The 13,941-nt window shown below is 43.4% G+C and overlaps 1 protein-coding gene across 1 annotated transcript in view; it reads left to right on the forward strand.

The window, feature by feature from the left end:
* The first annotated feature begins 9,655 nt into the window (after positions 1-9,655).
* Positions 9,656-13,941, forward strand: part of EPHX2 (epoxide hydrolase 2) — a 65,207-nt gene continuing 60,921 nt past the window's right edge. The window contains 2 exon segments of the mRNA XM_053969362.1: positions 9,656-9,769; positions 12,948-13,032. Of these exon segments, the coding sequence (XP_053825337.1) occupies positions 9,669-9,769; positions 12,948-13,032 (186 nt within the window). The 5' untranslated portion in view covers positions 9,656-9,668.

Genomic DNA, 13,941 nt, shown 5'->3' on the forward strand with positions numbered 1-13,941 from the left:
ATTTTTGAGGGATTTTTGGGGGATTTTTGGGGATATTTTGGGGATTTTCGGGGATTTTTTGGGGGATTTTTTGGGGATTTTTTGGGGATTTTTTGGGGGAATTTTTGGGGGATTTTTGGGGGATTTTTGGGGGTATTTGGGAATGTTTTGGGGAATTTTTGGGGATTTTTTTGGAATTTTTGGGAGATTTTTTGGGGATTTTTGGGTGATTTTTGGGGGGATTTTTTGGAGATTTTTGGGGATTTTTTGGGGGGATTTTTGGGGGATTTTTTGGGATTGTTTTGGGGATTTTTGGGGATTTTTTTGGGGATTTTTGGGGATTTTTTTGGAATTTTTGGGAGATTTTTGGGGGATATTTTGGGGATTTTTTTTGGGGTGTTTTGGGATTTTTTTGGGATTTTTTTGGGATTTTTTGGGGATTTTTGGGGGATTTTTGGGGGATATTTTGGGGATTTTTTGCGGGAATTTTTGGGGATTTTTTGGGGATTTTTTTTGGGATTTTTTTGGGATTTTTTTGGAGATTTTTGGGGATTTTTGGGGGATATTTTGGGGATATTTTGGGGATTTTTTGGGGGATATTTTGGGGATTTTGGGGGATTTTTTGGGGGGATTTTTGGGGTTTTTTGGGGGGATTTTTTGGGGATTTTTTTGGGATTTTTTGGGGGATTTTTTTGGGATTTTTGGAGGATTTTTTGGGATTTTTTTAGGATTTTTTTTTTTTGATTTTTGGGGATTTTTTGAGATATTTTGGGAAATTTTGGGGGGATTTTTTGGGGGTTTTGGGGGATTTTGGGGTTTTTTTGGGATTTTTTTTGGGATAGTTTGGGGATTTTGGGGGGGATTTTTTGGGATTTTCTTAGGATTTTTTGGGGATTTTTTTATTTCTTATTTTTTAGGATTTTTTTATTTTATTTTTTGGGTTTTTTAGGGATTTTTTGGGATTTTTAAAGGATTTTTTTGGGATTTTTCCCGGGATTTTTCCGGGATTTTTTTAGGATTTTTTTGGGATTTTTACAGGACTTTTTTTAGGATTTTTTTAGGATTTCTCCCCGATCTTTTGGGATTTTGGGGGGGATTTTTTGGGGTTTTTTTTGATCTTTTCTTTGATTTTTTTGGGCGATTTTTTTAGGATTTTGTAAGGAATTTTTTTTAGGAATTTTCAGGGATTTTTTAGGATTTTTTTGGGGATTTTTTTATTTTTTATTTTTTATTTTTTAGGATTTTTTTTTATTTTATTTTTTGGGCTTTTTCGGGATTTTTTGGGATTTTTTAAAGGATTTTTTTGGGATTTTTCCCGGATTTTTTGGGGATTTCTTTCGTATTTTTCCCGGGATTTTTCCGGGATTTTTTTAGGATTTTTTTGGGATTTTTACAGGATTTTTTTTAGGATTTTTTTAGGATTTCTCCCCGATCTTTTGGGATTTTTGGGGGGATTTTTTTGGGTTTTTTTAGATTTTTTGGATTTTTGGGCGATTTTTTTAGGATTTTTTTAGGAATTTTTTTCAGGAATTTTCAGGGATTTTTTAGGATTTTTTTGGGGGATTTTTTTATTTTTTATTTTTTATTTTTAGGATTTTTTTTATTTTATTTTTTAGGCTTTTTAGGGATTTTTTGGGATTTTTAAAGGATTTTTTTGGGATTTTTCCCGGATTTTTTGGGGATTTCTTTCATATTTTTCCCGGGATTTTTCCGGGATTTTTTTAGGATGTTTTGGGATTTTTACAGGACTTTTTTTAGGAATTTTTTTTAGGATTTCTCCCCGATTTTTTTGGATTTTTTGGGGGGGATTTTTTTGGGTTTTTTTGGATTTTTTTTTTATTTTTGGGCGATTTTTTTTAGGATTTTTTTAGGAATTTTTTTTAGGATTTTTCGGGGATTTTTTAGGATTTTTTTTTGGATTTTTTTATTTTTTATTTTTTATTTTTTAGGATATTTTATTTTATTTTTTGGGTTTTTTAGGGATTTTTTTGAGATTTTTAAAGGAATTTTTTTGGGGATTTCTTTCATTTTTTTTCCAGGATTTTTCCGGATTTTTTTTTTTTTCCGGGAATTTTTTAGGATTTTTTTTTTAATTTTTCCGGGATTTTCTGGGGACTGTTTTGGGGATTTTGGGGGATTTTTACAGGATTTTTTTAGGATTTTTTAGGATTTTTCCCCGATCTTTTGGGGGGATTTTTTTTGGGTTTTTTTTTCGGATTTTTTGTTTGTTTTTTTTTTTTTTTAGGATTTTTTTTAGGTTTTTTTTTGGGGGGGGGGGGGGGGGATTTTTTTTTTCTTTTTTTTGGAATTTTTCCTGGATTTTTTTTGATTTTTAAAGGAATTTTTTGGGATTTTCCCCGGATTTTTTGGGATTTTTCCCGGATTTTTTGGGGGACTTTTAAAGGAATTTTTGGGGTGATTTTCCCCGGATTTTTTGGGATTTTTCCCGGATTTTTGGGGGATTTTTAAAGGATTTTTTGGGAATTTCTTTTACATTTTTTTTCCGGGATTTTTCCGGATTTTTTCCGGATTTTTTTTCTTTTCCCGGGATTTTTTGGGGTTTTTTTTTTAATTTTTCCAGGAGTTTTTTAGGGTTTTTTTAGGATTTCTCCCCGATCTTTTGGGATTTTGGGGGGGGGGGGGTTGGGTTTTTTTTAGATTTTTTTTGGATTTTTGGACGATTTTTTTTTAGGAATTTTTTTTCAGATTTTTTTTTTTTTTTTTTTTACGATTTTTGGGGATTTTGGGGGGATTTTTAAGGATTTTTTTATGTTTTACTTTTTAGGATTTTTTATTTTATTTTTTGGGGTTTTTTAGAGATTTTTTGGGATTTTTTGGGGATTTTTCCCGGATTTTTTGGGATTTTTCCCGGATTTTTTGGGGATTTCTTTCCTATTTTTCCCGGGATTTTTCTGGATTATTTTTTTTTCCCCGGGATTTTTCCGGGATTTTTGGGAATTTTTTTTTTTTCTGGGATTTTTCCTGGAATTTTTTAGGATTTTTTTTATTTTTCCGGGATTTTTTTTGTTTTTTTCACGTTTTTGTCCAGGATTTTTTGTGGCTTTTTTGGTTTTTTTTTTAGGTTTTCCCCAGGATTTATTTTTTAATTTTTGGTGGATTTTTTTGGGGGGATTTCCCAGGATTTTCCCAAGATTTTCTTGGGATTTTTCCCGGATTTTTCCCGAATTTTTCCCGGATTTTTTTCAAACTTTTCCCAGAACTTTTTGGGGATTTTCCCCGGGGGAGGGGGGAAAAAAAAAATCCCTTTTTTTTTTTTTTGGCGGGAAAACCCCCATTTTTGGCGGGAAAACCCCCCATTTTTTGGCGGGAAACCCCCACTTTTGGCGGGAAAACCCCCCATTTTTGGCGGGAAAACCCCCATATTTGGCGGGAAAACCCCCCATGTTTGGCGGGAAAACCCCCCATATTTGGCGGGGAAAACCCCCCATTTTTTGGCGGGAAACGCCCCACTTTTGGCGGGAAACCCCCCACTTTTGGCGGGAAACCCCCCATATTTGGCGGGAAAACGGCGGGTTTTGGCGGGAAATTGGGGGGGAAAAGCGCGGGAATTCCTTACCTGCCGGCGGGAGAAATTCCAGCGGCGCGGGAAAAGCGGGAGGAGAAAAGGGGCGGGGCCAAGGAGCGCTCGCGGGAAAAAGGGAGGGGGGGGAGGGGAGGGGGGGGAGGGGAGGGAGGGGAAATCCCGGAAATGGATCCGGAGCGGGAAGGGGGAAAAAACCGGGAATTCTGGGGGGTTTTGGCGGGAAAAAATGGGAATTTTGGGGGGAAAATGCGGATTTTGGGGATTTTTGGGGGGAAAATTTGAGGTGGAGCGGGAATTTTGGAGGGAAAAATGGATTTTTGGGGATTTTTGGGGATTTTTGGGGGATTTTGGGGGATTTTTTGGGGCATTTTTTGGGGATTTTTGGGGGATTTTTTGGGGGATTTTTGGGATTTTTGGGGGATTTTTTGGGGATTTTTGGGGGATTTTTTGGGGAATTTTTGGAGATTTTTGGGGGATTTCTTGGGGGATTTTTGGGGGCTTTTTGGGATTTTTGGGGTTCTTTGGGGATTTTTGGGGGATATTTTGGGGAATTTTTGAGATATTTTGGGGATTTTTGGGGGGTTTTTTGGGGATTTTTGGGAATTTTTGGGGGGGATTTTTTGGGGATTTTTTGTGGGATTTTTGGGGATTTTGGGGGGATTTTTTGGAGATTTTTGGGGATTTTTTGGGGAATTTTTGGGGATTTCTGGGGGATTATTTTGGGAATTTTTGGGGGGATTTTTGGGGGATTTTTGGGGGATTTTTTGGGGGATTTTTTGGGATTGTTTTGGGGATTTTTGGGGATTTTTTGGGGGATTTTTGGGGATTTTTTTGGAATTTTTGGGAGATTTTTGGGGGATATTTTGGGGATTTTTTTGGGGTGTTTTGGGATTTTTTGGGGATTTTTTTGGGATTTTTTGGGGATTTTTGGGGGATTTTTGGGGAATTTTTGGGGGATTTTTGGGGGATTTTTGGGGGGAATTTTTGGGGATTTTTTTGGGATTTTTTTGGGATTTTTTGGGAAATTTTTTTGGAATTTTTGGAGATATTTTGGGGATTTCTTGGGGATTTTTTGGGGATTTTTTGAGATATTTTGGGGATTTTTGGGGGATTTTTGGGGGATTTTTTGGGAAATTTTTGGGGATTTTTTGGGGATTTTTGGGGGGAATTTTTGGGGGATTTTTGGGGGATTTTTGGGGGTATTTGGGAATTTTTTGGGGAATTTTTGGGGATTTTTTTGGAATTTTTGGGAGATTTTTGGGCGATATTTTGGGGATTTTGGGGGATTTTTTGGGGGGATTTTTTGGAGATTTTTGGGGATTTTTTGGGGGATTTTTGGGGATTTTTTGGGGATTTTTGGGGGGATTTTTGAGGGATTTTTGGGGGATTTTTGGGGATATTTTGGGGATTTTCGGGGATTTTTTGGGGGATTTTTTGGGGATTTTTTGGGGATTTTTTGGGGGAATTTTTGGGGGATTTTTGGGGGATTTTTGGGGGTATTTGGGAATGTTTTGGGGAATTTTTGGGGATTTTTTTGGAATTTTTGGGAGATTTTTTGGGGATTTTTGGGTGATTTTTGGGGGGATTTTTTGGAGATTTTTGGGGATTTTTTGGGGGGATTTTTGGGGGATTTTTTGGGATTGTTTTGGGGATTTTTGGGGATTTTTTTGGGGATTTTTGGGGATTTTTTTGGAATTTTTGGGAGATTTTTGGGGGATATTTTGGGGATTTTTTTTGGGGTGTTTTGGGATTTTTTTGGGATTTTTTTGGGATTTTTTGGGGATTTTTGGGGGATTTTTGGGGGATATTTTGGGGATTTTTTGCGGGAATTTTTGGGGATTTTTTGGGGATTTTTTTGGGATTTTTTTGGGATTTTTTTGGAGATTTTTGGGGATTTTTGGGGGATATTTTGGGGATATTTTGGGGATTTTTTGGGGGATATTTTGGGGATTTTGGGGGATTTTTTGGGGGGATTTTTGGGGTTTTTTGGGGGGATTTTTTTGGGATTTTTTTGGGATTTTTTGGGGGATTTTTTTGGGATTTTTGGAGGATTTTTTGGGATTTTTTTAGGATTTTTTTTTTTTGATTTTTGGGGATTTTTTTGAGATATTTTGGGAAATTTTGGGGGGATTTTTTGGGGGTTTTGGGGGATTTTGGGGTTTTTTTGGGATTTTTTTTGGGATAGTTTGGGGATTTTGGGGGGGATTTTTTGGAGATTTTTGGGGATTTTTGGGGGATTTTTTTGGGAATTTTTGGGGGTTTTTGGGGGGGGATTTTTGGGGGATTTTTGGGGTTTTTTGGGGGATTTTTGGGGATTTTTTTGAGATATTTTGGGGAATTTTTTGGGGGATATTTTGGGGATTTTTGTGGATTTTTTGAGGTATTTTGGGAAATTTTTGGGGCATTTTTGGGGGGTTTTTGAGGATTTAGGGGATTTTTTTGGGAATTTTTGGGGATTTTTTTGGGAATTTTTGGGGATTTTTGGGGGGGATTTTTGGGGATTTTTGGGGGATTTTTCCCGGATTTTTTTCGGATTTCTTTTGGAATTTTCGGGACTTTTTTTTAAGGAATTTTTTTAGGAATTTTTTGGAGATTTTTTTGGATTTTTTGGGAGGGTGAAATTGGAATTTTGGGCGATTTTTAAGATAAAAATGGGATTTTTTGGGGGGCTAAAAATGGGAATATTTTTGGGAAAATGGCAAATTTGGGGGGAAATTGTGATTTTTTTTTTATTTTGGGGGAAAAAATGGGAATTTTTGGGGTTAAAAAGGGAATTTTGGGGGATTTAGTGGGGAAAATGGGATTTTTGGGTGGGAAAATTGGGATTTTGGGGCGATTTTTGGGGAAAAATGGGATTTATTTGGGATTTTCTTGGAAAAAATGGAAATTTTGGAGAAAAAAAGGGAATTTTGGGGGGATTTTTGCAGAAAAATTTGGATTTTGGGGGATTTTTTAGGGGGATAGAATGGATTTTTCCCAAACATTGGAATTTTTTAGAGGAAAAATTAAAATTTTGTTGATTTTTGGGGGGATTTTTGGGTAAATTTGGGATTTTTGGGGGGAAATGGGAATTTTGGCGATTTTTTGGGGAAAAAAATTGGGATTTTGGGGGGAAAAATTGGATTTATTCGGATATTTTGGGGAATTTTTGGGGTTTTTTTTTGGTGGAAAATTGGGAATTTTGGGGAATTTTGAAGAGAAAAATGGGAATTTTTTGGGATAAAATCGGGAATTTTTGGGGGAAAAAAAGAAAATTTGGGGATTTGTTGGGAAATGGGAATTTTGGGGGCAAAATTGGGAATTTTGGGGGATTTTTGGGGGGCAAAAATGTTTTTTTTTTGGGGATTTCTTGGGAAAAAAATTGGGAATTTTGGGGATGTTTTGGGGGGGAAATTTGGGAATTTTGGGGAGAAAGGGGTTGGGAATTCTGAGAATCCGAAAAATCTCAGAGGTACCCCCAAAAAAATCAACTTTGGACCCAAAAAATCCAAATTTTGACCCCAAAAAGCCAAAAAATCCCATTTGGACCCCAAAAATTCCTTTTGGGATCCCCAAAAATCGAATTTTGACCCCAAAAAATCCCAATTTGGACCCCAAAAAATCCCAATTTGATCACAAAAAATAAATTTAAGCCCCAAAAATCGAATTTTGTCCCCCCCCCCCCCAAAAAAAAAAAAAAATTTACTCCCAAAATTCTTTTTGGGACCCCAAAAAATCCCAATTTTGACCCCAAAAATTCCTCTTGGGATCCCCAAAAATCCCAATTTCGACCGCAAAAATCCCGATTTGACCCCAAAAAATCCAATTTTGACCCCAAAAATTCGAATTTTCATCCCCAAAAAATCCCAATTTTGATCCCAAAAAATCCAATGTTGACCCCAAAAATTCGAATTTTCATCCCCAAAAAATCCCAATTTTGATCCCAAAAAATCCAATGTTGACCCCAAAAATCCAATTTTGACCCCAAAAATCCCGATTTGACCCCAAAAAATAAAATTTTGACCGCAAAAAATCCCAATTTGACCCCAAAAAATCCCAATTTGACCCCAAAAATCCCATCGGGACCCTTGAGGGGGCGTGGCTTCGCTGAGGGGCGTGGCTTCGACTATCGCTGTTTCCCCGCGAGGGGCGTGGTTTCACCGCGGGGGCGTGGCCTCGCCCAACGCGGCTCCTCAGGGCAGGGGGCGTGGCCTGGGCGGTGCCGAATCCGCACTCGACCCCAAAAAATCTGAATTTGACCCCAAAAAATCCCATTTTGACCAAAAAATCCCATTTTGACCCAAAAAAATCCCATTTTGTCCACAAAAAAATCTCATTTTGACCCCAAAAAAATCCCATTTTAGCCCCAAAAAATTCCCAATTTTGATCCCCAAAAATCCCATTGGATCTCCACCAAAAGAGTCCCATTTTGACCCCAAAAAATCCCCTTTTGGCCCTAAAAAATCCCATTTTGACCCCAAAAAAAGTCCCATTTTGACCCCAAAAAATTCCCAATTTTGATCCCAAAAAATCCCAGCTTGACCCCAAAAAAAAATCCCATTTTTGACCCCAAAGAGTCAAAATTTTGACCCAAGAATTCCAATTCCGGTCGCAAAAAAATCCCAATTTAACCCCAAAAAATCCCAATTTTGACCCCAAAAATCCCAACTGGACCCCTTAGGGGGCGTGGCTTCGCTGAGGGGCGTGGCTTCGACTATCGAGTTCCCCGTGAGGGGCGTGGCTTCACCGCGGGGGCGTGGCCTCACCCAAAGCGGCTCCTCAGGGCAGGGGGCGTGGCCTGGACGGTGCCGAATCCGCACTCGACCCCAAAAAATCCCATTTTGACCCCAAAAAATTCCCATTTTTGACCCAAAAAATCCCATTTTGACCCAAAAAATCCCATTTTTGACCCAAAAAATCCCACTTGGACCCCAAAAATTCCTTTTGGGATCCCCAAAAATCCCAATTTCGACCGCAAAAATCCCGATTTCACCCCAAAAAATCCAATTTTGACCCCAAAAATTCGAATTTTCATCCCCAAAAAATCCCAATTTTGATCCCAAAAATCCAATGTTGACCCCAAAAATCCAATTTTGACCCCAAAAATCCCGATTTGACCCCAAAAAATAAAATTTTGACCGCAAAAAATCCCAATTTGACCCCAAAAAATCCCAAGTTTGACCCCAAAAATCCCATCGGGACCCTTCAGGGGCGTGGCTTCGCTGAGGGGCGTGGCTTCGACTATCGAGTTCCCCGTGAGGGGCGTGGCTTCACCGCGGGGGCGTGGCCTCGCCGAGCGCGGCTCCTCAGGGCAGGGGGCGTGGCCTGGGCGGTGCCAAATCCCCACTTGACCCCAAAAAATCCCATTTGACCAAAAAATCCCATTTTGACCCCAAAAAATCCCATTTTGTCCACAAAAAAATCTCATTTTGACCCCAAAAAAATCCCATTTTAGCCCCAAAAAATTCCCAATTTTGATCCCCAAAAATCCCATTGGATCTCCACCAAAAGAGTCCCATTTTGACCCCAAAAAATCCCCTTTTGGTCCTAAAAAATCCCATTTTGACCCCCCAAAAAATCCCATTTTGACCCCAAAAAATTCCTAATTTTGATCCCAAAAAATCCCAGCTTGACCCCAAAAAAAATCCCATTTTTGACCCCAAAGAGTCAAAATTTTGACCCAAGAATTCCAAGTCCGGTCGCAAAAAAATCCCAATTTAACCCCAAAAAATCCCAATTTTGACCCCAAAAATCCCATCGGGACCCCTGAGGGGGCGTGGCTTCGCTGAGGGGCGTGGCTTCAACTATCGCTGTTTCCCCATGAGGGGCGTGGCTTCACCGCGGGGGCGTGGCCTCGCCCAGCGCGGCGCCTCAGGGCAGGGGGCGTGGCCTGGGCGGTTCCGAATCCGCACTCGACCCCAAAAAATCCCATTTTGACCCCAAAAAATCCCATTTTTAACCCCAAAATTCCCAATTTTGACCCCAAAAATCCCACCGCGACCCCTGAGGGGGCGTGGCTTCGACTAGCGGTGTTTCCCCGCGAGGGGCGTGGCTTCACCGCGGGGGCGTGGCCTCGCCCAAAGCGGCGCCTCAGGGCAGGGGGGCGTGGCCTAAACTGTGCCAAAGGTCGGGGTCGCGGGTTCGAGTCCCGGCTCCGGCGGCGGCCATGGCGCGGCGCGTCGTGCTCTTCGACCTCGGCGGGGTTCTGCTGGCGCCGGGCCTGCAGCACTTCCTGAGCGCCTGCGAGCGAGACTGGGCCTTGCCCAGGTAGGCCCGGCTCGGTTCGGCTCGGTTCGGCTCGGTTTAGGCTCGGTTCGGTTCGGTTTAGGCTCGGTTTGGTAAAGCCGCGCTCGGCCCGGCCGATGGCGCCCGACCGCGTCTCAATGAGAGGCGGCGCCGCACGGCAAAACAAGGAATCAACGCGAGAATTTTGTGGTTGGCGGCGGCGCCCGCGCGGGGTTGGAGTTTGGGAAGTTTGGGGTTTTTGGGGATTTGGGGTTTGGGGTTTTGGGGTTTTTGGGGTTTGGGGTTTGGGGTTTTTGGGATTTGGGATTTGGGGTTTGGGGTTTTTGGGATTTGGGGTTTTGGGGTTTGGGGTTTTGGGGTTTTGGGATTTGGGGTTTGGGGTTTTGGGGTTTTTGGGGTTTTGGGGTTTTTGGGATTTGGGGTTTTGAGATTTGGGGTTTTGGGGTTTTTGGGATTTGGGATTTGGGGTTTGGGGTTTGGGGTTTTGGGGTTTCTGGGATTTGGGGTTTTGGGGTTTCTGGGATTTGGGGTTTTGGGGGTTTGGGATTTGGGTTTTGGGGTTTTGGGGTTTTTGGGGTTCTTGGGGTTTTTGGGATTTGGGATTTGGGGTTTTTGGGATTTGGGGTTTGGGATGTGGAATTTGAGATTTTGGGGGTTTGGGGTTTGGGATTTTTGGGTTTTGGGGTTTTGGGGTTGTTTGGGGTTTGGAGTTTTTGGGTTTTGGGTTTTGGGAATTTGGGGTTTCGGGATTTGGGGTTTTTTGGGATTTGGGATTTGGGGCTTTGGGGTTTTGGGGGATTTGGGGTTTTGGGGGTTTGGGATTTGGGGTTTTGGGGTTTGGGGTTTGTGGTTTTGGGGTTTTTGGAATTTGGGGTTTGGGATGTGGGGTTTGGGATGTGGGGTTTGGGATGTGGGGTTTGAGATTTTGGGGGTTTGGGGTTTGGGATTTTTGTGGTTTGGAGTTTGGGGTTTTGGGGTTTTTTGGGATTTGGGGCTTTTTGGGATTTGGGGTTTTGGGGTTTGGGATTTTTGGGTTTTGGGGATTTGGGGTTTTGGGGTTTTTTGGGGTTTTTTGGGGTTTTTTGGGGTTTGGGATTTGGGGTTTTGGTGTTTGGGATTTTTGGGGGTTGGGGTTTTTGGGATTTGGGGTTTTTGGGGGATTTTTGGGATTTGGGGTTTTTGGGGTTCGGGGTTTGGGGTTTTGGGGTTTCGGGTTTGGTAATTGGGGTTTTTGGGGGTTGGGATTTGGGTTTTGGGGATTTGGGGTTTCGGGATTTTGGGTTTTTTGGGATTTGGGATTTGGGGTTTTTTGGGATTTGGGGTTTTGGGGTTTGGGATTTCTGGGGTTTGGGATTTGGGGTTTCAGATTTGGGGTTTTGGGAGTTTGGGGTTTTTGGGATTTGGGATTTTTAGGGTTTGGGATTTTTGGGGTTTGGGGTTTTGGGGTTTTTGGGGTTTTTGGGGTGTTTGGGATTTGGGATTTTTGGGGTGTTTGGTATTTGGGATTTTTGGGGTTTTTGGGTTTTGGGGTTTGGGGTTTGGGGTTTTGGATTTGGGGTTTTGGATTTGGGGTTTTTGGGGTGTTTGGGATTTGGGATTTTTGGGGTTTTGGGGATTTGGGATTTCAGATTTGGGGTTTTTGGGATTTGGGGTTTGGGATGTGGAATTTGAGATTTTGGGGGTTTGGGGTTTGGGATTTTTGGGTTTTGGGGTTTGGGGTTTTGGGGTTTTTTGGGATTTGGGGTTTTGGCTTTGGGGTTTTTTGGGATTTGGGATTTGGGGCTTTGGGGTTTTGGGGGATTTGGGGTTTTGGGGGTTTGGGATTTGGGGTTTTGGGGTTTGGGGTTTGTGGTTTTGGGATTTTTGGAATTTGGGGTTTCAGATTTGGGGTTTGGGATGTGGGGTTTGGGATGTGGGGTTTGGGATGTGGGGTTTGAGATTTTGGGGGTTTGGGGTTTGGGATTTTTGTGGTTTGGAGTTTGGGGTTTTGGGGTTTTTTGGGATTTGGGGCTTTTTGGGATTTGGGGTTTTGGGGTTTGGGATTTTTGGGTTTTGGGGTTTTTGGGGTTTTTGGGATTTGGGGTTTGGGGTTTTGGGGGTTTTTTGGGTTTTTTGGGGTTTGGGATTTGGGGTTTTGGTGTTTGGGATTTTTGGGGGTTGGGGTTTTTAGGATTTGGGGTTTTTGGGGGATTTTTGGGATTTGGGGTTTTTGGGGTTCGGGGTTTGGGGTTTTGGGGTTTCGGGTTTGGGAATTGGGGTTTTTTGGGGGTTGGGATTTGGGGTTTTTGGGGTTTTTGGGGTTTTTGGGGGTTGGGGTTTGGGGTTTTTGGGATTTGGGGTTCGGAATTTGGGGTTTGGGTTTTTGGGATTTGGGTTTTGTGGGATTTGGGGTTTTTGGGGTATGGGGTTTGGGGTTTTGCATTGGGATTTGGGGTTTGGGAATTGGGGGGTTTGGGGGTTGGGATTTTTGGGATTTGTGATTTGGGGTTTGAGATTTTGGGGGTTTGGGGGTTGGATTTGTGTTTTGGGATTTGTGATTTTGGGTTTGAGGGGTTTGGGGTTGGGATTTTTGGATTTGGGGTTTGGCCTTTGGGGTCGGGGGGGATTTTTGGAGTTTGCGGTTTGGGGTTTCAGGTTCGGGATTGAGATTTGGGATTTGGGGTTTTGGATTTGGGATCTTGGATCTGGCATTTGGGATTTGGGATTTTTGGGATTTGGGGTTTTTGGGTTTGGGTTTTTTGGGATTTGGGTTTTTTGGGGGATTTGGGGTTTTTTGGATTTGGGATTTTTGGGATTTGGGGATTTTTGGGATTTGGGTTTTTTGGGATTCGGGATTTTTGGGATTTGGGTTTTTTTGGGGGATTTGGGTTTTTTTGGGATTTGGGTTTTTTTGGGATTCGGGATTTTTGGGATTTGGGGTTTTTTTGGGGATTTGGTTTTTTTTGGGATTTGGGTTTTTTTGGGGATTTGGGATTTTTGGGATTTGGGTTTTTTTGGGGGATTTGGTTTTTTTTGGGATTTGGGTTTTTTTGGGGATTTGGGATTTTTTTTTTTGATTTTTTTTTTTTTTTGGGATTGGGTTTTTGGGATTGGGGATTTTTTGGCATTGGGGATTTTTTGGGATTTTGGGGATTTTTTGGGATTGGGGATTTTTTGGGATTTGGGGATTCTGATGGGCTCTGCCTTGGGGCTTTCCCAGGGGTTTCTTCGAGGCCCTGCTGGATTCCGGCGGATCCCAGAGCCTCAACTCGCGGGCGCTGCGGGGCCGCATCGGCCTCAGCCAGGTGGGAGCCGGGATCCACCCCGGGGTCTGGGATCCACCCCGGGATCCACCCCGGGGTTTGGGATCCACCCCGGGGTCTGGGATCCACCCTGGGGTCTGGGATCCACCCTGGGATCCGGGATCCACCCTGGGATCCACCCCGGGATTTGGGGTCATCTCTGGGATCTGGGATCCACCCCGGGGTCCGGGATCCACCCCGGGATCTGGGATCCACCCCAGGATCCGGGATCCGCTCTGGCATTTGGGATAAGCTCCGGGATCCGGGATCCACCCCGGGAATCCGGGATCCACCCGGGGTTTGGGATAACGTCCGGGATCAGGGATCCACCCTGGCATTTGGGATCTGCTCCGGGCTCTGGGATCCACCCCGGGATCCTGGATCCACCCCAGGATCCACCCCGGGGTCCGGGATCCACTCAGGGGTTTGGGATCTACCCCAGGGTCTGGGAGCCACCCCGGGAATCCGGGATCCACCCCAGGGTTTGGATAATGTCCGGGATCAGGGATCCACCCTGGCATTTGGGATCCGCTCCGGGGTCTGGGATCCACCCTGGTATCCGGGATCCACCCCAGGATCCGGGATCCACCCCGGGATCCACCCCGTGGTCCGGGATCCACCCCGTGGTCCGGGATCCACCCAGGGGTTTGGGATCCACCCTGGGATCCGGGATCCACTCCGTGGTCCGGGATCCACCCCGGGGTCTGGGAGGCAACCCCATGATTGGAGATCCACTCGTATGGGATCTGGGGTTGGGGGATTTGGGGTTGAAACCCAGGTTTCCCCGGGGTTTGGGATCCACCTCGGGATCCGGGATCCACCCTGGCATTTGGGATACACTCCGGGGTCTGGGATCCACCCCGGGATCCGGGATCCACCCCGGGGTTTGGGCTCATCTCCGGGATCAGGGAT

The sequence above is a fragment of the Vidua macroura genome, unplaced genomic scaffold (assembly GCF_024509145.1).
Source record: "Vidua macroura isolate BioBank_ID:100142 unplaced genomic scaffold, ASM2450914v1 whyUn_scaffold_188, whole genome shotgun sequence".
Lineage (NCBI taxonomy): Eukaryota > Metazoa > Chordata > Aves > Passeriformes > Viduidae > Vidua > Vidua macroura.